Raw genomic sequence first — 22,697 nt, 5'->3', positions numbered from 1 at the left:
TACCCAAGGTCAACACCTCCCCCTATCCCAATAACCCAGTAACCCCACCCAACACTAAGGGCAATTTTGGACACTAAGGGCAATTTATCATGGCCAATCCACCTAACCTGCACATCTTTGGACTGTGGGAGGAAACCGGAGCACCCAGAGGAAACCCACGCATACACGGGGAGGATGTGCAGACTCGACACAGACAGTGACCCAAGCTGGAATCGAACCTGGGACCCTGGAGCTGTGAAGCAATTGTGCTATCCACAAGGCTACTGTGCTGCCCAATCGACTTCAGGAGGTGGGTTTGGTGATAAACATAGCCAAAAGTGAATTTGGAAAGGCCCAAGTCACTTTCCTTGGCCATACAATCGGACAGGGCCGAATGGTCTCACGGGATGTGAATGCAAAAGTTATTGGGGAGTTTCCGATACCCTCGACACAACGGGAAATAATGCGATTCCTTGGTATGAGTGGATTTTGTGGAAATTTGTCCCAAATTTTTGCAGTGTGGTCGCTCCACTGGCAAACTTGCTCAAGAAGCGTAACAAATTCTGGTGCATAACAAAGTGTCAACAGGCATTTGACGGCCTGAAGGCTGTGTTAACCACTGCTCCTGTGTTAGCCATCCCAAATTATACGAAACCATTCAAAGTGGCGGTTGATGCGAGTGATGTGGGTGTAGGTGCGGTGCTTCTGCAAGATGACGATGAAGGGCTAGAGCAGCCTATTGTTTATTTTTCAAAGAATTTTAATTCTCACCAAAAAAAGTATTCCACGATTGAGAAGGGAACTTTGAGTTTGGTGCTGGCTTTGCAACATTTTCAGATTTATGTGACTAGCAATCCCTCTGACACCGTTATATACACTGATCAGAATTCATTGACATTTTTGGAGCGATTCTGGAATAACAATAAAAGGCTGTTTCGCTGGAGTTTATTGTTACAGCCATTTCATTTAAAAATAGTACATGTGGCAGGACGAGAAAACGTGATAGCCAATGCTTTGTCACAAATGTGATGAACGGAAGCAGTTTCAGTTGGAGGATGAAGAACGAAAAAAAAACGGACTATATCATTATCCCTGTTTGCGTGTGTTGTTTTTTGAAACGTAAAAGTATATTTACTGCGTGCATTTGTTAAAGAATAATGAAAAGGTGAAAAATGAAACCATCTTGAAGTTGATAGTTTTTTTTTTTGGGGGGGGAGAGGTGTCATGTGAGAGTACCTTTAAGAAATGGGTGTTTATCAGTGGTGTCAGAGTGTGGCTGGAGCTGGGCTGTCTCAGCTTTTTACTTTTGTTTGCTGCAGGGTGTGTTTTAGTTTTGTTTACAATGGTGGAGCTGAAGCCAGACAGAGCAGGTGCATTGTTGATCTCTCTGCCATGAAAAGACTATCTCTTGATCATTTGGTGAATTTAGAATGATAAATGTTCTCAGTAGTGAATGTAAACCTAATGTGCTTCTGTTGAAAGATGGTTCTTCTGTCTTCTGGATGTTGTTTGGGAAGTTATTCATGATTACTTAGTGTTGTATTCTTTGAGGGTTGTAGTTGAATTGATGGTTGCTAAGATGTTCACTGTATGTTTCAAAAAGGTTAGCTTGAGTTAATGGAATAAACATTGTTTTGCTTTAAAAGTTACTTTTCCATTTCTGCTGTACCACACCTGTAGAGTGGGCCGTGTGCTCCCGATACCACAATCTATTAAAAGTTGTGGGTCAGGTGTACGCCAAGATACACTTTGCGGTTCTCTAAATGGTGACCCATAACAAATGCCAACCTAATTATCTCCATCGCCACTCACATTCAAGCTCCAAGACCACAAGGTCATGGCTGGTGAGAATTTCCAGGTAGGCACCCTCCCACCAGTGGCAGATCTTTCAGAGTTGTTATGGCTATGTTGTTCCTGTAAGTACAGAACTCCATTGAGTACTCAACCCTCCACCTCCAGCACCATACCATGCACCCCCCCACCCTCCCCCTTGAGGCATGTGGATGTTCCCAATACCTTTAAACACCCAGCCCTTTGATGGACCCAGGGCATCAGGTTTTCTCTGCAGCCTTAACACACATGAACTGAGGTATGTTCTGAGACTCCCAGATTCCCATATATTTGAGTGCAACTATGGACTGGCACCGTTCCTCAGTCCCTCACACTAGATAATACCCCTACAGTATGCTCTATTAGCTGCTTTCTCCATCTGTCTTGCATCTTCAATTATCTATTTTTAATGGCCCCTCTGCACCTTCATGCCCTTAAGAATTTTACATTGCCTCTCCGTGGTCTTCCTGCCAAAATGCATCACCTCACACTTCTCCGCATTGAATTTCATCTGCTATCTATCTGACAAGTCCACTAACTTGTGGAGAACAGAACAGTCAATTGTGGTATATCATGTGACTTCGGGGATGCTGGGAGTTGAGAGTTCGGAGAAAGCTGGAAGCGGGTCAGGCAGAGAGAGCAGTTGTATACTTGAGAGTTCTGTAAGTTAGAGATAGCATAGTTTTATATAATAACCTACTTAGGAATGTGAACGAATCTTAGTTAGTGGTGTAAATAAATTGATAGTTTTGTTTGATAACAAAGCTTTGTGTTCTTTATTCAACACTACGCATCCGAGCCATCCAGGTAAAGCAGGATAGAGAATACAACAGTTAAAATATGGGACAATAACTATCTATGTGTACACTGGGACAGTGATAGTGTAAAGGGTGGAGAAGGATAAACATTCCTAGATCATGTTCAGGAGAATTTTCCACAGCATCGCCATCATGATACAAGAGCAGAAAGCAAATCATTTGCAGCTTGTTAACTGTTATACTTTCTGAAACCACTGCAGCCTTAACAGGTTCAAGAATGCTGGATATAAGAAAAAGCATAATTTATGGAATTGCTGATTTGACAAGTTCCATGCCAAGAAAGGAGTGCAAGTGTCAGTGTGGCAACATTTAGAAGACAGTGATCATTGCATCATAAGGTTTAGAATGACTGTGGAAAAGGGCAATAGGGAATTATTACGGGTCAGGCTTTAGAGAATCCCAAAGTTTATCATGGGGTTCACCTGACCCACAACTTTTAATAGATTTTGGTTATGGGGAGCAGAAGGGCTCACTATAGAGGTGTGATGTTTTAGGGAACTAAAGTACTTTAAAAACAAAACAATGTTTATTCTATGAATCTAGTTAAATTTATTTTATAAACGCACAGTAAACATCTTAGCAACGATCAACTCAAATACTTCCCCAAAGAATAAAATACTCTATAAGTAACCCTTGATCTTTCTTCGCATCATCCCTGAGACAAATACCCTCTTTTACAAAGACAGCACGTTTAAATTCTCTACTGAGAGCTCCACTTTTAAATTAGCAAGTGATCTTAACACATACTTTTCATACAGAGAGAGATCACCATTACACCTTGTTTGGCTGGATGCAGCTCCAACTCTGAAAACGAAACCAAACCACGCTCAAAAATGCAAGTAAAATCAGACAAACAGCCCAGTTCCACCCACCCTCTGACATCACTGCAGCTATTTGATAAATACCATTTCTTAAAGGTACATCCACTACAGCTATTTGATAAACACCCATTTCTTAAAGGTACTCACACATGACACCTCCCCCCAAGAAACAAAATAAATCATCAACTTCAAGATGGTTTCATTTTTCACCTTTTCACTTTCCTTCAAGAAATATTGATGGTGAATATACATTTTGTTTAACAAAGCAAACATTTGTAAGAACATAGTCCATTTTAGTTCTCTTCCTCCACCGAACTTGCTTCTTTTTATCACATTCGTGACAAAGCATCGGCTATCACGTTTTCTCATCCTGCCACATGTATTATTTTTAAATGAATGGCTGTAACAATAAAGTCCATCGAAACAGTCTTGCATTGTTATTCTGGGATCGTTCCAAAAACAATGGATTATGATCAGTATATATCATTGTGTCAGATGGATTGCTGGTCACATAAATGTGAAACTGTTGCAAAGCCAGCACCAAGCTCAAAGTCTCCTTCTCAATCGTTGAATACTTCTTCTGGTGCTTGTTTAATTTCTTCGAAAAATAACCAATAGGTCGCTCTAGTCATTTGTCGTCGTCTTGTAGAAGCACCGCACCTACGCCCATATCACTCGCATCAACAGTCACTTTGAATGGTTTTGTATAATTTGGGATGGCTAACACAGGAGCAGTAGTTAACACAGCCTTCAGGCAGTCAAAAGCCCATTGACACTCTGCTGTCCACTTAAATTTGCTACGCTTCTTTAGCAAGTCCGTCAGTGGAGCAACCACACTGCCAAAGTTCAGCACATATTTCCGGTAAAATCCACTCATGCCAAGAAATCGCATTATTTCCCTTCGCGTCGAGGGTATTGGAAACTCCCCAATAACTATTGTTTGCACATCCCGTGGGACCATTCGACTGTGTCCGATTGTATGGCCAAGTAAAGTGACTTGGACTTTTGCAAATTCACTTTTGGCTAGGTTTACCACCAAACCCACCTTCTGAAGTCTATCAAATAACTCCATCTTTAAATGTACCTTCCATGTCTGACTGAATATTACCAGATTGTTGCTGTATAGCGCACAATTGGGTAATCCTGAAACAACTTTGTTACATAACCGTTGAAATGTGGCTGGGGCATTTTTCATGCCAAATGGCATAACTTTGAATTGGTATATACCAATCTGAATTCTCCTTTGCCCTTTCGGATAAAGGTACCTGCCAGTAACCTTTAAGTAAATCCAGTTTGAAAATAAAAGCTGATTGTCCCAACTTCTCAATGCAATCCTCCAAACGTTGGATAGGATAAGAGTCTGTACTTGTAACTGCATTAACCTTTCTCGAGTCCACACACAATCATTGTGTACTGTCCGGTTTCGGTACCATCACTATGGGTGAGCTCCACTGGCTGCAACCCACTTTAATTATGCCATTTTTAAGCATACTTTCAATTTCTTTGTTAAGCTGAGACCAGTTATGTCTCCTGCCTGCATCTGGAAACCTTGAGCTGGTGAGGATACGTAATGCTCTTTGTCCTGTGGAGCTCTTATTACTAGCTGGTGATACTCCCTAGAATTTCCCATGTATGTTTCACATTCAATGCCTTGATATCAATCATTTCTGTCTCCCTGACTGACTCTGCTATCTGCAATTAAATGATTTTATTTATACCAGTGCGCAACATAACCTAGTTAATGATTGTTCAGGAATGTTGCTAGTTCAGCTAAAAGTCATTTTGTGTCTTTAGTATTGAGCTCAGCTAACAGCCATTTTGTGTCCTTTCTGAAATTAGTAATTCTTAGGTTATAATATCACAAGCATTGTCGATACACTATCTATTCCGACAAATTGCCTCTTATGCAGGCATCTAAGCCAAAGGGGTACCTTTCGTCTAAAAACCTTCTTTCTAAATCTGACTTCAATAGCTTGCATGTGGCATTGGAAGTAATCCGGAGATGACAGCATATAATGTCCTGCTTGTTAATTTTCTACCTCGCTCCCTAAATTTTGACCACAGGACCACATCCACTTCCTCACGTTACTCATTTGAACCAATGTGGATTGTGAGCTTTGGCTATTCACCCTCCCCAGAATGTTCTGCAATCACTCTGTGACATTCTTGACCCTAACAGCAGGGAGGCAACATACTATACGGAAGTCACATTTAGGGTCACAAAAATGTATGTCTGTTCCCCCAATTAACAAATCCCTTACCACTATTTCTCTTCTTTTTTTCTCTCCTCTCCTGCACAGCTGAGGTCCTCATAATGTCACAAACCTGGCTCTGACTGCACTCCTCTGAGGAGCGGCACCTCACCAGCTTCCAAAATGGAAAACTGTTTTGTGAGTAGGATCCCAGGAAACCCATACACTACCTGCCTAGTTCTCTCGTACTGTCTGGTGGTCAACCATTCCCGTGCTGCCTCCAAGCTCTTAAACTGCAGTGTGACACTTCTGAATGGTTGGACAGCACGGTAGCATTGTGGATAGCACAATGGCTTCACAGCTCCAGGGTCCCAGGTTCGATTCCGGCTTGGGTCACTGTCTGTGCGGAGTCTGCACATCCTCCCTGTGTGTGCGTGGGTTTCCTCCGGGTGCTCCAGTTTCCTCCCACAGTCCAAAGATGTGCAGGTTAGGTGGATTGGCCATGATAAATTGCCCTTAGTGTCCAAAATTGCCCTTAGTGTTGGGTGGGGTTACTGGGTTATTGGGATAGGGGGAGGTGTTGACCTTGGGTAGGGTGCTCTTTCCAAGAGCCGGTGCAGAATCGATGGGCCAAATGGCCTTCTTCTGCACTGTAAATTCTATGAATGTGCTATCCACGTAGCTCTCAGTCTCACAGTGACTCCAGCCTCAAGGTCCAGCCATTCAGCTCCGTTGGATTGAGGGAGGACACACCCTGTTTTTTTTACAGCACTCACTGGCAGGAAAGTTTAAAGAATCCAGTGAGAGTGACAGGACAGGGAGAATAAGTGAATAGGATTTGGTATTGGGAGGGGGTAGTAGAAATCTGGGAATGGGTTCAGAGCTCAGGTAGGGGTCAGACCTCTGAAGAAGGGCTGGAGATACTGAGACCTCAGGTGGTGGGGGAACTTGTGGCGATTGCAACTCATGGGTGGTGGGGGAGTCGGGTGGCGTTGGATGTCGGAGGGTGGGTTGGATCTGTGATATGGGAGGGGGTGCTGGGGTTGGTTTCAACCTGAACAGAAGGATTCGGACCTCGGTGAGGGTCGGGTGTGGAGAAGTCCTGTAGGAGGGGGGTGCCTGGGGAGATTCAGTTTGGGTCTTTACGATACTTAGAAGTTGGAAGAAGCTTTAGTTCTGAGTAACCTGGTGCAGCCCTGTCAGAACCATCAGTTTGGAATTCAAATCGCGTTATTGGATGGCTCCCAGTGCCGAGCAATTGCTCATAGGCAGTTAGCGCTCCTGGATAATTTTCACGTAAACCCTTACCTACGAAGTTCTGAGAGGCGTTCCCCAGTGCACCTTTGGAGTACCACCACCCCCCCCCCCCCCCCCCCCTGCACACACACACACACACTACCCCCTCCCCACCCCTGAGCAGCAAGTAGGCTGTCATCTTTTTCCCCCTGTCAATATTTTATTTTGCACCCACCTGCTTTGGCTGAACTAGTACTTGCAAAAACATTATTCAACCAAGAGCAAAATGTTAAAGCCCCTTATTTCACTTCCACTGGTGCTAAATCTCTTATCCATGCTTTAGTAATTTCGAGAGTTACTTTCTTCAATTTCCTTCTTGCCACCTTTTCTATTCTTCCTTCTATGTAAACTCACAGCTTGTTTGAATGTACAGGCCATAACAAGCGTTATATTAAGTGCGCGATTATCTGGTCTCGTTACGCTCTTGCTCAAGTGAAATGAGGCCTGTGACTAGTGGGAGAGGCCAAAAACCTCTGTAGTTACATCGTATACCTTGTGTTGTCCTATAATGTATTTTCTTTTATTCCCTTTTCTTCCCATTTACTTAATGATCTGTTGAGCTGCTCGCAGAAAAATACTTTTCACTGTACCTTGGCACACGTGACAATAAACAAATCCAATCCAATCCAAACGAAACGGCGACAGGTGCCAAAGTTTGCGATGCAACTGGCTTGCTCCCATAGGCAAAATCGGGATGTCGCCATAGTGTGGTGAGAAACCAATTATCATCACTTAAGCCCCATTTTCATACAATTAACGAGAGCCACCCATATCCAATGGTCTTCCGTTATTCAACGACCTCTCCAGCAATGGTCACATGGCGCCGATTAGTACTCATTGTGAAAAACGTGAACCTAGTGGGAGAGCTTTGGTGGGGAGCCAAGGAGGGGAGTAGCCATCTTTACTCAAGGCCACTAGCCCAGGTGTGCTGGACTTGCCACCCCAGTGCCCGGTGGGGGGCCCTCGGCTGAGGGTGGGGAACCCTCTGCAAGAGTGGACCGCCGTGGGAGGTGTGGTGGGGGAAACTGGGGGCAACTGCTCACGGCACCACCATACCAAGCCCTGGATCGTGCGTACCCATTCTTCGGACAACGCTTGTCCCTGTCTGTCTGCCCTACCAACCCATACCCCCCACCGACCCCCGAGGCCTCTCACCACGCAGCTGAAGGCTATCGCTAATGAGGAGTTGGCAGTCGTAGTTAAGTGAGCACTAAACACAACCAAAATGGACTCCCGTGGGTGGGCGGGCGGGCCATGCAGTATGTCGGAGCCATTGCCTAGCATCATAATCACACCTTGATGCCTGGACACTGTGCTTGAATACTGCAGAGGCAACACCACACATGCAACAGCTAACATCCGAACACCCAAGGGATGGGGCATGAGGTGGGTTGAGGAGGGTGGGTTGGTGTCACGGGGAAGGGGAAATGACTGGAGAGATGGGCCAAGGGTTCGGAGGTTAGCCTGCATTGGGGAAGAAGGTGACAGAGGCATCATACTGGTTGTGCACAAAGGTGTTTATTGTGTTTGATAATTCCCCACTCTCAGCCCCCTCCCCCCTACTTTCCCTCCCACCCCCTACCCAATGCCCTCCGTAATCCTCGATGTGCTTTGCCCTCCTAGCTCTACCATTACCTCTAGTTGTCTCCCCAGGATGCACAGTTGAGGTGGAGGCAGCCAGCTGCTTACCTCGTCCTGTGGCCTTCGATGTTCCTGGCAAGTGTCCTCTGGGGTCGGAAGGCCTCGGCTCACTTGCCGGCAGCACGTGTACAGTCTTGCCAGCTTGTCCCGTGTGCTGGCTGCGAGATGCGGCCTCATCAGAGGAGTGGAACTCGGGGGAGCTGTTGGCCACACCATTCCCACTCCATGGGACGTGTGCGGGTTGGAACTGAGCGCTCCTTCTTCCCAGTCAGTGCCCATAGGGCCCTGGGACTCTCCTTGGGATGGAGCTGTAGCTGGTTCGAGCCCTGGCAGCCCCTGCATCATCTGGCTCTGCCAGTCCTGGCAGTTCCCCATGATCTGCACCATCGTATCAACGCCCTCGGCGATGCTCCTCAGTGACTCGGACATGCTCTGCAGAGCCTCGGCAATGCCCATCTGAGAGCAGGACATGTCCCGCAGAACCTTATCAGGGTCAGCTTGGTACTGGGCCACATCCCCCAGAGAGGTGGACATTCTGTCAATGCCCTCGTCATGGCCGTGGGGTGGTTTAGGCAGGTACAGTCTGGGAGGCACTGAAAACAGGGTTAGGGGGAGTTTATTTCAATTTAGCCACACAAGGAAAAGGCAGAGCGGGGTGAGATAAAAAGGCTAGTGGAGGAAATCCTGCACGTAGACATGAGATATGCAGAGACCCTGGCGGAGGAACTGTTAAAGGAACGGCAGAGGCTGCAAATGGAATTTGGGTTGGTAACCACGGGTAAGGCGGTTGGGCAGTTGCGAAGGGTGAGAGGGGCAGTGTATGAGTATGGGGAGAAAGCGAGCAGGATGTTAGCGCACCAGTTGAGGAAGTAGGATGCGGCGAGAGAAATTGGGAAAGTGAAGAACACAGGAGGGAATACAGTCATGGACCCGGGGGTGGTGAATATGGTGTTTAGGGAGTTTTATAATAAATTGTATAAGTCGGAACCCCCAGCAGGGGAGGAGGGGATGAGGTGGTTTCTGGGAGGGTTGGAGTTCGCGAAGGTGGATGAGGAGCTGTTGGAGGGCTTGGGGGCCCCAATTGGGCATGTAGAAGTGGTATAGGGTTTGGAGGTGATGCATTTGGGTAAGGCCCCGGGACCGGATGGGTATCCGATGGAATTTTATAAGAAGTTTCATGGGAGTTAAGACCACTGTTGGTAGGGGCCTTCAATGAAGCAAAGGAGGTTGGAGCCCCCCTCCCCCCACCCCGAGATTGTCACAGGCATTGATCTCCCTCATTTTTAAATTAGATAAGGATTCAGAAAATTGTGGGTCATATAAGCCGATCTCCCTGTTAAATATGGATGCCAAATTGTTGCTACAGATCCTGGCCACTAAGATCGAGGACTGCTTCCCAGGGGTAATTGGGGAGGACCAGACAGGGTTCGTTAAGGGGCAGCTCTTGGCGACCAATGTTAGGAGGTTCCTGAATGTAATCATGATGCCTCCAGAGGGGCGCAAGGTGAGGTGGTGGTGGCCATGGACGCAGATAAGGCCTTTGATTGGTTAGAGTGGGAATACTTATGGAAGGTCCTGAAGTGGTTTGGGTTTGGGCAGGGATTTGTGGATTGGATTTGGTTGCTATACCAGGCATTGGTGGTGAGTGTGTGGACGGATCGGGTGAGATCGGACTACTTCAGGTTGCACTGGGGGACAAGGCAGGGATGTCCACTTTCCCTACTGTTGTTTGCCTTGGCTATGGAGCTATTGGCATTGAGAACATTGAGGGTCTGAATGGGATCGTATGGAGTGGAGTGGAACGCAGGGCCTTGCTTTACGCGGACGATTTGCTGCTGTACACATCGAACCCGCTGTGGAGGAATTGGAGGGATTATGAGGTTATTAGAGAAATTCGGCTGGTTTTTGGGATACAAATTGAATATGGGTAAGAGTAAGGTCTTTGCGATCCGGGTGAGGGGGCAGGAGAAGAGACTGGGTAGAGGCCGTTCAAGGTGGCGGGAGGGAGCTTTCGATATTTGGGTACCCAGATGGCGTGGGAGCAGCTGCATAAACTGAATTTGCGGCAACTGGTAGAACATGAGGGAGGACCTTTGGAGATGGGATGCGCTCCCGTTGTCATTGGCGGGGCGGTTACAGACAGTTAAAATGACGGTCCTCCTGAGTTTCCCAAGAGTCTCCCAATTTTTATTCCCAAGGCGTTCTTTAAAAAGGTGCATGCAGAGATCTCGGGATTTGTTTGGGCGGGTAAAACACCGCGGGTGAAAAAGGTGCTGTTGGAGCGGGGTTGTGGGGCTGGCCCTCCCGAATTTTATTAACTACTACTGGGCGGCGAACATTGAGATGGTCAAGTAGTGGGGATGGGGTCGGTATGGGAGCGGGTGGAGGCGGTCTCGTATAAGGACATAAGTCTGGGGGCATTGTTGATGGCACCTCTGCCATTCTCGCCAGCTCTGTACTCCACAAGCCCGGTAGTAGTGGAAGCCCTGAGGGTGTGGGGACAATGGAGGCAGCAAATGGGGTCAGAGGAGGCATCGGTGTGGCCGCTGGTATGTGATAACCACCGGTTTGCTCCGGGGGGGGGGGGGGGGGGGGGGAGGGTTGGACAAGGGGTTTCGGAGGTGGTTGTGGGCAGAGATCGAGAGATTTGGGTATCTCTTTATTGATGAAAGTTTCCTGAGCCTGGAAGAGCTTGTGGAGGAATTTGAGTTGCCAGGGGGCAATGAGGGATTTTGTGCGGAGGCAGGTTTCAACCTTCCCGCGCCTGCAGTCCCAGGGACTACAGGATAAAGGTGGTGTCGAGAACAGGAGTAGGAGAGGGGAAGGTCTCAGAGATCTATAAGGATCTGAAGGAGTGGAGGGTGCCCCGATAGGGGAGGTGAAGAGAAAGTGGAAAGCTGGGTGGGGAGTTGGAGGCCTGTTTATGGAAGGAGGACCTGAGGAGAGTTCATGCATCCTCGCTCAGCCTAATACAGTTTAATGTGCCAGGCTTAGCCTGATACAATTTAAGTTGTGTCAGGTGAGAGTACCCTTAAGAAATGTGTGTTTGTCAAATGGCTGCAGTGATATCAGAGAGTGGATGGAGCTGGGCTGTCTGTCTGCTTTTACTTTCACTTTGAACAAAAGTTGGTCTGTGAGTTTTAGTTTTGTTTTCAGAGCTGCTGCAAGCAAAGCAAGCAGCTGTACAAGGATTTCTCTCTGCAATCTAAAGACTGTCTCCAGATCATTTGAGGATTTCAAAGTGATAACTGCTCTCTGTAGAGAATTTGAATCTGATCTCTGCATTAAAGAGGATATTTGTCTTATGGATGTTGCAAGGAAAGATTAAGGGTTACTTATTGAATATTGTATCTGTGGGGATTATTGGTGTTGATAGTTATTAAGATGTTCACTGTGGGTTAACTATTAACTGGATTTCACAGAATAAACATTTAAACATACTTTTAGTTCTCTGTTGCATCACACCTGTAAAGTGGGCCCTTGTGCACCCCATAACCACAATCTATTCAAAGTTATGGGTCAGGTGAAATCCATGGTACAATTTAGGGTTCTCTAAACCTTGGCCTGTAATAGGTGCTTCATAGGACATATATGACTGGCCCGGATGAGCAGGTTCTTTGAGGAGGTGGAGGATAGGTGTGGGCTCTGTACAGTGAGTCCTGCTAACCATGTCCATATGTTTTGGGCGAATCTGAAGCTGAGGGGGTTCTGGCAGTGGTTTGCTGATGTCATATCAGAGGGCTTAAGAGTGAGGGTGGTTTCGAGTCAAGAGGTGGTGATCTTCGGTTTGTCGGAAGACCAGGGAGCCCAGTGGGGGAGAGAGGCCGACATCCTGGCCTTTGCCTCCCTGTTGGCCTGGAGATGGATCTTAGTAGGTTGGCGCGACTTGGAGCCCCCAATGCCTGGGGGTGTGGGTTAGCGGCATAGTGAGGTTTCTCAGACTCGAAAGGGAGGCACGGCAGAGACGAGTAAGGATAGGAGAACCAACGGAGGAGTGGTTGGGCAAGGTTGCACTGTTTGTGTAGGCCATGTTGGCTGGGGTTTGTGCCCTGGGGGTTTGTTGGTTTTATTATTTTGTTTCTGATTTTGTTGAAATTTAATGTTTAAAATTGTTAAAATTATAAATGCCTCAATAAAATATTTTCTAAAAGAAAAGACCCTCGGCCACGACCATCACTGACGGTGCGACATCTTGGACCTTCACTAATGGTGCCGACGTCATGCACCAAGCTCCCCACTGCGGTCGCCACTGAGTGCTGGCCTCAGTGCCACACATTGCCGGCGACATCTGTGAAGCTACTGGGACTCCTCCAATCAGAATGGAATTGCTGGAGTGTCTCTGCCATCCCCCTTTGAATGCTCCCTAACCTCTCCATCAACTCCGGGTAACCCTGTTCCATACCTTCAGCATCAGGCTGGGGCCCAGCTGGGTCCTGGGATCCAGCAGTCCTCCGACTGCTGTCTCACTTGAGGGTTCCTGCCTCCACCTGATGTACATCAGCAGCAGTGTGGTGCTCACCAGATTGTGCCCATAAGCCTGACCACTAACATGTCCCACCGAGGTGCGCGTATCTGTGCTGGTGGAGGGTGGGGTAACAGCTGTGCCGTGACTATTACAGTGGAATTCTCGGAGCTCTCCTTTGAGGTGGTTTTCAGGGAAGCTGGAGAGGATGCCTCTGGGGATGGGCAAACAACGTTGACTGGAGAACCTGCGGGAGAATGAGTGGTCAGTGGAAGGGATGGGTCAATCAGTAAGGCAATAACAATTCATTTTTAACAGGTACTTCAGGTGAGCACCAGTGGCTCCTCACCTCTGGGGTGTCCGCCAGCCTCCACGTCAGTGACCACTCTGTCCTTGGCCACCCCAGTCACCTCCAGGGCATACTCCTCTATGGTGGTGAGGATTCTTATGTCCTGCACGCCACCGCCAGTCAGAGCCCTCACCCGGCGATTTTGGGAGAGCTTTTCCTGAAGAGACACAGAGAGGGCATCATTAGCCATGCGTGTGGTTTATGAAGGCTGAAGGGTTGAAGGGCGATGGGGGTATGCACTAGGCACTCCCCTGAGGGTAGAAAGGTCTCTGGGGGCGTTGGTGTCTACTCACACGTGTTGCCCGGTTTAGATCATTGACCTTCCTGCACTGGAGGCCTGTCCTCTTGGTCACGCTCTCCGAGCTCACTGCCGCCGTCATCTTCTCCCAAGCAGCGTTGGCTGCCCTATGGCTTACCCTCCTGGACTTGTGGGGAAACCAGACATCCCTCCTGGTTTCCACTACGTTTAGCAGCCTCCCCAGGTAAGCGTCCCCGAATTTTGAGGCTGGTCTCTGTTATATTGCCGTTGGTGGTAATATGTCATTGTTCTTTGCCTTTTCATCCAGAATGGTCCGTTGAGTTGATGACAAAGAAACCACCAATCATTATTTATTGGATAACGATTAATTAAATGAAGTTCGCACACACAACTGATAATAACTTAATAATAAAGTAAAATAGATTCTGTCTAGCAGTAATCAATAATCTGGTAGTCACTAATGATACCCTCATGTTAATTCTCTCTAGTCTAATGTACTCTTTGTGCTGTTCTCAGGCTTTCTCCTTCGCTCACTCGCCATTAACTACTCAGCATTCCCTGAGGTCTGACATTTATACTGAAAACTGGTGGTGCCCTCTAGTGTTTGAATTACAATGAGTTGTAATAATTAACCCTTCACTAACTTGTCTATCTACATATCATTACAGTCTCCTCAGCGCCATTGCGGCGAGCTTGGTCGGGTTGGCTGAGCAACTGCAGCTTAAGAACATAAGAACTAGGAGCAGCAGTAGGCCATCTGGCCCCTCGAGCCTGCTCCGCCATTCAATTAGATCATGGCTGATCTTTTGTGGACTCAGCTCCACTTTCCGGCCCGAACACCATAACCCTTAATCCCTTTATTCTTCAAAAAACTATCTATCTTTACCTTAAAAACATGTAATGAAGGAGCCTCAACTGCTTCACTGGGCAAGGAATTCCATAGATTCACAACCCTTTGGGTGAAGAAGTTCCTCCTAAACTCAGTCCTAAATCTACTTCCCCTTATTTTTAGGCTATGCCCCCTAGTTCTGCTGTCACCCGCCAGTGGAAACAACCTGCCCGCATCTATCCTATCTATTCCCTTCATAATTTTAAATGTTTCTATAAGATCCCCCCTCATCCTTCTAAATTCCAACGAGTACAGTCCCAGTCTACTCAACCTCTCCTCATAATCCAACCCCTTCAGCTCTGGGATTAACCTAGTGAATCTCCTCTGCACACCCTCCAGCGCCAGTACGTCCTTTCTCAAGTAAGGAGACCAAAACTGAACACAATACTCCAGGTGTGGCCGCACTAACACCTTATACAATTGCAACATAACCTCCCTAGTCTTAAACTCCATCCCTCTAGCAATGAAGGACAAAATTCCATTTGCCTTCTTAATCACCTGTTGCACTTGTAAACCAACCTTCTGTGACTCATGCACTAGCACACCCAAGTCTCTCTGAACAGCGGCATGCTTTAATATTTTATCGTTTAAATAATAATCCCGTTTGCTGTTATTCCTACCAAAATGGATAACCTCACATTTGTCAACATTGTATTCCATCTGCCAGACCCGAGCCCATTCACTTAACCTATCCAAATCCCTCTGCAGACTTCCAGTATCCTCTGCACTTTTCGCTTTACCACTCATCTTAGTGTCATCTGCAAACTTGGACACATTGCCCTTGGTCCCCAACTCCAAATCATCAATGTAAATTGTGAACAATTGTGGGCCCAACACGGATCCCTGAGGGACACCACTAGCTACTGATTGCCAACCAGAGAAACACCCATTTATCCCAACTCTTTGCTTTCTATTAATTAACCAATCCTCTATCCATCCTACTACTTTACCCTTAATGCCATGCATCTTTATCTTATGCAGCAACCTTTTGTGTGGCACCTTGTCAAAGGCTTTCTGGAAATCCAGATATACCACATCCATCGGCTCCCCGTTATCTACTGCACTGGTAATGTCCTCAAAAAATTCCACTAAATTAGTTAGGCATGACCTGCCTTTAACGAACCCATGCTGCGTCTGCCCAATGGGACAATTTCTATCCAGATGCCTCGCAATTTCTTCCTTGATGATAGATTCCAGCATCTTCCCTATTACCGAAGTTAAACTCACTGGCCTATAATTTCCTGCTTTCTGCCTACCTCCTTTTTTAAACAGTGGCGTCACGTTTGCTAATTTCCAATCCACCGGGACCACCCCAGAGTCTAGTGAATTTCGGTAAATTATCACTAGTGCATCTGCAATTTCCCTAGCCATCTCTTTTAGCACTCTGGGATGCATTCCATCAGGGCCAGGAGACTTGTCTACCTTTAGCCCCATTAGCTTGCCCATCACTCCCTCCTTAGTGATAACAATCCTCTCAAGGTCCTCACCTGTCATAGCCTCATTTCTATCAGTCGCTGGCATGTTATTTGTGTCTTCCACTGTGAAGACCGACCCACAAAACCTGTTCAGTTCCTCAGCCATTTCCTCATTTCCCATTATTAAAACTCCCTTCTCATCCTCTAAAGGACCAATATTTACCTTAGCCACTCTTTTTGTCTTATATATTTGTAAAAACTTTTACTGTCTGTTTTTATATTCTGAGCAAGTTTACTCTCATACTCTATCTTACTCTTCTTTATAGCTTTTTTAGTAGCTTTCTGTTGCCCCCTAAAGATTTCCCAGTCCTCTAATCTCCCAGCAATCTTTGCCACTTTATATGCTTTTTCCTTCAATTTGATACTCTCCCTTATTTCCTTAGATATCCACGGTCGATTTTCCCTCTTTCTTCCGTCCTTCCTTTTTGTTGGTATAAACCTTTGCTGAGCACTGTGAAAAATCGCTTGGAAGGTTCTCCACTGTTCCTCAACTGTTCCACCATAAAGTCTTAGCTCCCAGTCTACCTTAGCTAGTTCTTCTCTCATCCCCTTGTAATCTCCTTTGTTTAAACACAAAACACTAGTATTTGATTTTACTTTCTCACCCTCCATCTGTATTTTAAATTCCACCATATTGTGATCGCTCTTTCCGAGAGGATCCCTAACTATGAGATCATGAATCAATCCTGTCTCATTACACAGGACAAGATCTAGGACCGCTTGTTCCCTCGTAGGTTCCATTACAAGTGCTGCTCAACCTTGTTAGTGGGGGGGCTGGCGAGCACAGTGCCGGTGAATCAGCTGGCAAGCGTTCATTTGGGGAGAGAAGCCCATGTGGTCTCATTAATTGGACTAATTGACATTGAATAGCATTACTGGCCTCGCTGGGCCGAGCGCTGGGAAGCGCGTGGCAATTCCTGCTCGCTACAACACTTAGAAATCTTTCTGGAGAATCGCGCCCTACGTTTAAATACATAGAATTATTAAATAGAAACATGACATTCGGCCAAACAGGTTCATGCAAGTAATATTTTTCCAGTTAATGGCTCTCTCTGTCTATTCGGAACCCTGGATATCCGTTATCCCTTCTCAATTCCCAAATAGCAGAGGTCAAGACTGTGCTTTTTGACAAAGTCCACTGGAAGTTTATTAGTCAGCTGTAGTGCCCACTGGTAACTTTATTTTCAATACAACATTAAGAGAATTCCGACTAGCCCTTTAGCAAGCTAGTCAGATTGATTGTCTTTAGCGAATACAGTGGCTGAATTTTAAAGTACAGATCGTGGTAATTCTTCAAATCATAATACACTGTTTAAGATGACTGAGTAATTTAAGCAAAAGGCCGATGGTGATTTAGCAAAAGCAGCAAGGAAATAGGTTTTAGAAAAAGATAAATTGATTCCGGAATGGATTTTTTCATCCCGATAAGTGATTCTTAAGGAGATTATTATCTTAAGGTCTCACCTTCGTTACAGCTGTGATTGGGTTTAACTAAGTTATAATTCACTCAATTTGGCCAAACTGTCTGTCCGTCAATTTAAAAGGGATATGTATTTAAGTATATTTGTGCAAAGTTTTCCAACACAGTTTTTGCTAAGAAAGTACCTCTCTAGACTGGCTGTTTCCACAGAAATGGAACTGCCCGTTCTTTCACACAATGAGGCCTTTCAGCCAGCTGAAGTCACTGTTCCTTCAGTCTCTAGTTAAAATGTCTCAAGCAATTTGCAGCTATTCGGCTTTCCTCACTCAAGGTTAATATGATTTAGTTAATTACTCTTAATGAGTTCTCAATTAAACCTTTTACCTCTATCAGCTATAGCTAACTAGAAAGCCAATTTCTATCAGTCTCCTCCGATCTTTCCTCAACTAAACTTATCATTGTAACCTTCTGTTCCCTTCTTCCTCATATACATCTGTACTGTATCCTTCAACCACTCCGTGTAGTTCTACTTACTAATCACTCTTGTCCTCACTGATTCACACTGACGCCTTGTTTCCCCAATGGAGTAATTTAAAAATCCTTGTTCTTATCTTAAATTTCCTGATGGCCTCACCCTATCTGATTATGCAGCTTCCTCCAGTTATAGATTTGGACTTGCACGATTTGGTTTTCTATGTGTCGTCCCCTCCTCGTCCATTTCTACATTTGTTTATTTTTGCTTCCCTCATATTATATAATGATTTATTTAAGACTTATTTCCCAGTATAAATATGTAATAAGACCATAAGACATAGTAGCAGAATTAGGCCACACAGCCCATCGAATCTGGTCTGCCATTCAATTATGGCTGATATTTTTCTCATCCCCATTCTCCTGCCTCTTCCCCACAACCCCTGATCCCCTTATTAGTCAGAACTTATCTACCTCTGTCTTAAAGACACTCTGTGATTTAGCCTGCACAGCGTTCTGCGGCAAAGAGTTCCACAGGTTCACCACACTCTGGTTGAAGAAATTCCTCCTCATAATATCGAAGTTTGGTCTTAAAAACAGATCCCAAGGCCAGATCTTCTCAAACTAGTCCTCAGACTGAATTCTGTTACTTGTTACTTTAATTTTAATGGTTGAGTAATTGCACACAATTATTACTAATGTTTATAATTAAATTTTATTGATATTCTTCATATCTTTTCTTAGCGTGCAATTTCAGAGATGGAAGGACAAATAATTAATTCACGTTCAAAAGAGAGGGAATGTTTTGAAAGAATGAACAGCTTGACGGCTGGAATTGAAGAAGAAAGGTAAATTCTGTTAATCAGGAGAGGTGAAACGTTAATTTGATGTTATTTGAGTTATGGGCCGAGAAATCCTGTTGCACCCAGGAGGTAGTGGAAGGATGTGGAATAGGGGGGCCTGGGTCGGGCATAATTAAGGAAATTCCATGTTTTCAGCAAGAGTGTGTGAATTTAAAGATAAAGTTACAATTCGTGATTTGAGATGGTCGGCAACTTCAAAGGATATCAAGCAGTAGTCTTGGTTCAGCCGGTACATCGGTCCGGGGCCCGGAGAGCCAAGAAGGGGCCTGTGAATCTCTGAAGGGCCCTTAAAAATTATAATTAATTAGATAAATAAATCTCCAACTTCTTTCATGAGATTTGTATTCTAACTTAATAAAATATAATTGATTTTAAAAAGAGCAATACCAAATAAAAATGCAATAAAGAAACAAACAAATAATCACTAGTGTATGAAGGAACGAAGCAGTATTAAACGGATGTGAAAAGGAGTGGGGGGGGGGGGGGGGCTGGTTCACCGGGGTCGGACATAGTTGGAAATCCACGTTTTCAGCAAGAGTGTGTGAATTTAAAGATAAAGTTACAGTTCGTGATTTGAGATGGTCGGCAACTTGAAAGGATATCAAGCAGTACATAGGATCGTGAGGTCACCGAAAAGGAGAAGCGGTACCTTTGACCGTGAATCATGAGGTCAAAGATATTGAAGTGATTAGCCATGATCGGTAAACTCAAAGGTTGCGACTTGTAACACTACACTGGTATCAAACTGGACATGTTAACTTTGGTCGTGGGACCATTCTTAATGTCTTACTATAGTTGGACCAAACTTCTAAGTTTCAACAGTTGTCTCAGTTGCTTGCTGGTGTGAACACTGGACAGTCGATTGTCTCCTCTTCTGAAGCTGCATAGGCCACAATAGTATTGACTAATGAACATAGCCTATTGAAGTGCAAGTAAGTTATTTTATATTTTTTATCAAGTAGGGGTTCATCTGGCGTTCCTTCAAGTTATTCTTGCAATCATCAATATTCATTTTTCCCAATGTGGGCTATTTTTAATTAAGTTTTTATTTCAGGAATATTACCCCTACCAGCATGGAAAAGAAAAAGATTAAATCTGGGTCACTAAAACGCAAAGAACAAAATGAAGCAGAAAGGAAAGAATCAGCCAAGCGATGCAGGCCTATTACAGAGTTTATAATACCACAAGCACAATCCACATCAATATCCAGTTCTGCAACAAATAATCAAGAAGCAAGAAACAATGCTCATGGTGATGATGCAATGACATGCGAGTTACAAGAACAGAGAAGAGCTACTTTGAATGTAGAGACAAATACAAGTGCATCCATTACTAATCAACCCAGGCCCAATATTTCTTCTGGCTTCCTTGTTCCGGTATCTGTACTGCCTGTAGTTGCAACATCTGAACACATAGCTTCAACTAGTGACAGGGAATCAGATATTCCTTCAAGCATAAATGACTTGGTTTCTGAAGCACATCCTGTAAATGAACCTACGCAAGAAAATGAAAGATCAATTACTGGAATCTTCCAATATCCATCACGAGCAAAGCTAAAACAGTTTTTTGCTGAACATCCACTTCAGCCACTTGATGATCTGCCATTTGATGCTCGTTTGTATGAGAGGAAAATTATGAATGACTCAGTCCCAAGAAAATGGCTAACATATAACAAAGAAAATAGATGCTTATATTGTTCATACTGCTTAGCCTTTGAGTTTCCCAACACTTGTCATCCATCACCCTTTGTATGTGGCTTTAGTGACTACAGGCGTATTAGCCAGAGCTTGACTTTACATGAATCGACAACAATACATGTCAGAAATGCTCAGCAATATATCAGTGTGGTTAATGATGGCACCTTAGATAAATTTTTTGCAGCTTCACTAATTAAAAGGAAAGAAGTATTGAAGCTGAGAAGTATTGTCATGAGGATTATAGACATCATAAAGATGTTAGACAAGCAAGCACTTCCTTTTCGAGGTCACAGAAATGAATCGGCCTACACTCTAGATAATGAGGTTCTGGATCATGGCAATTTTTTAGCGACAGTGCAGTTGATGGCAAAATATGACCCCATTATGGCAGCTCACGTTTCTGCAGTGCAAAACAAGTCTAAACAACGAATCAAACGATTAGAGCAACAAGGAAAGGCTCAAAGTAAAGGCTGTGGTGGACTTGTTACATACCTGAGTAAAACAACTATAAACATGTTAATCAAAATTATGAAGAATATGATACAAGAAAGAATTAGTCATGAAGTTTCTCAAGCAAAATATTATTCTATTCAGGTTGATTCAACACAAGATAATTCATCCATCGATCAGTTTAGCATTATTATTCGGTATGTGCTTAAAGGTATTATCTGTGAGCGACTACTTTCAGTTGTGCCAAGTAATGATGGTACAGGACAGGGACTTTTTGATCTATTGATTGAAAAATTACAGCATCTTAAAATTGACCCCCAAAAATGTTTATCTGATAGCACAGATGGCGCTGCAAGCAACCATGGCCAGTATAATGGTTTACAAAGTAAAATTGCTGATGTGGCTGATCAACATGTTCATATATGGTGCTATGCCCATGTCTTGAATTTGGTGATAACTGAAACAACAAAATGTTGTGTGCCTGCAGTTTCTTTTTTCAATTTGCTCCAGAATATAGCAACTTTTGTGAAAGCATCATACAAGAGAATGGCTGTATGGATAGAAGTTGTTGGAAAACATCTAGGACAAGAAAAAAATGAAACGATTAAAGCTAATTGGTGAGACCAGATGGTCAGGAAAATCCAATGCAGCAACAACTATATTTGGACGTTTTGATGATGCCGCTGCCAGTACTTTCGTAAATCTATTGACATGCTTATCAATGATACAAGATTCAGAAAAGTTTGATGCAAAAACAAAACATGAAGCAAATGTTTTACTTCAAAGTCTTCTAAAGTTTGAAACCATATTGATAGCATTTACTTACTTGTATATATTTGAAACTACAACACCGTTATCAAGTTATCTACAGACAAGTGGTTTAGATATGTTTACTGCATGGAGTTTGGAAGATTCAGCTACAACAAAGTTGAAGGAACAGACAAGAACATTTGATAACGTTCACAACAAGGCTTTGGAATTTGTAAATAAATGTAATGACAGGATTTCACAGATGTATATGGATGAAAATCAAACATTGGAAATTGATGCGTTGGAAACAGCATTGCCAGTTAAGAGGTAGAGGAAGAAGAAAAGAATGGCAGATGAGCTTATTGATGATGAAAGGAATTCCTCAGGTTCTCTAGCAGCTGATTTTCGAGTAAATGTGTTTAACCTAATAATGGATTGCATTGTCCAGTCACTAGAATCACGCTTTGTACAACACAAACAGTTGTATAAAGATTTGTCCTGCTTGGGCCCAGCAAAGTTTAAAACTATTGCAGAGAAGGGCCTTCAAGATGAAGCATTGGAAGGTATTATTTTTTTTTATAAATGTTTTTTATTGAGTTTTCATATTTTATATATGACAAATTACAAATTATTAGAGAGAAAAAAAAAGAAAACACAAAAATGTAACATGAATATTTACAGGTAAGCATCTTCATAACAACAATTGTGGCCGCCCCCTTTAGCCAGCACACATATTTTACATTCCCCAATATGGCCGAGGCACATGTTTATAGGCATTTATTTATAGTTTGGTTTGGGCCTTGGCTTGCCATCAAACCCCCATAACGAGCCCGTAACCCCCCCCCCCTCCCCCCGGCTACCTTCCCCCGATTCCCGTCCATTTTCCCCTGATTCTTGGCCACCCGACTATTCTTCCTCTTGTACGTTAGCCACAAACAGGTCCCAGAACAGTTGCATGAATGGCTCCCACGTTCTGTGGAATTGGAAGGTATTATTAAGCTGTTTCCACAAATCAGCAAAGATCAAGTAACATTG

The 22,697-nt window shown here is 44.4% G+C and overlaps 1 protein-coding gene across 5 annotated transcripts in view; it reads left to right on the top strand.

Annotated features, from left to right (window-relative positions):
• Positions 1-22,697, top strand: part of sycp1 (synaptonemal complex protein 1) — a 741,816-nt gene that overhangs the window by 280,230 nt on the left and 438,889 nt on the right. For all 5 annotated transcript variants that reach the window (XM_038820847.1, XM_038820848.1, XM_038820846.1 and 2 more), the window contains one exon: positions 18,647-18,750. In XM_038820847.1, the coding sequence (XP_038676775.1) occupies positions 18,647-18,750 (104 nt within the window). The remainder of the gene's footprint in view (positions 1-18,646; positions 18,751-22,697) is intronic.

The sequence above is a fragment of the Scyliorhinus canicula genome, chromosome 15 (genome assembly GCF_902713615.1).
Source record: "Scyliorhinus canicula chromosome 15, sScyCan1.1, whole genome shotgun sequence".
Lineage (NCBI taxonomy): Eukaryota > Metazoa > Chordata > Chondrichthyes > Carcharhiniformes > Scyliorhinidae > Scyliorhinus > Scyliorhinus canicula.
Note: the sequence above shows the minus strand (reverse complement) of the source record. Positions and strands in the feature narration are given on the sequence as shown.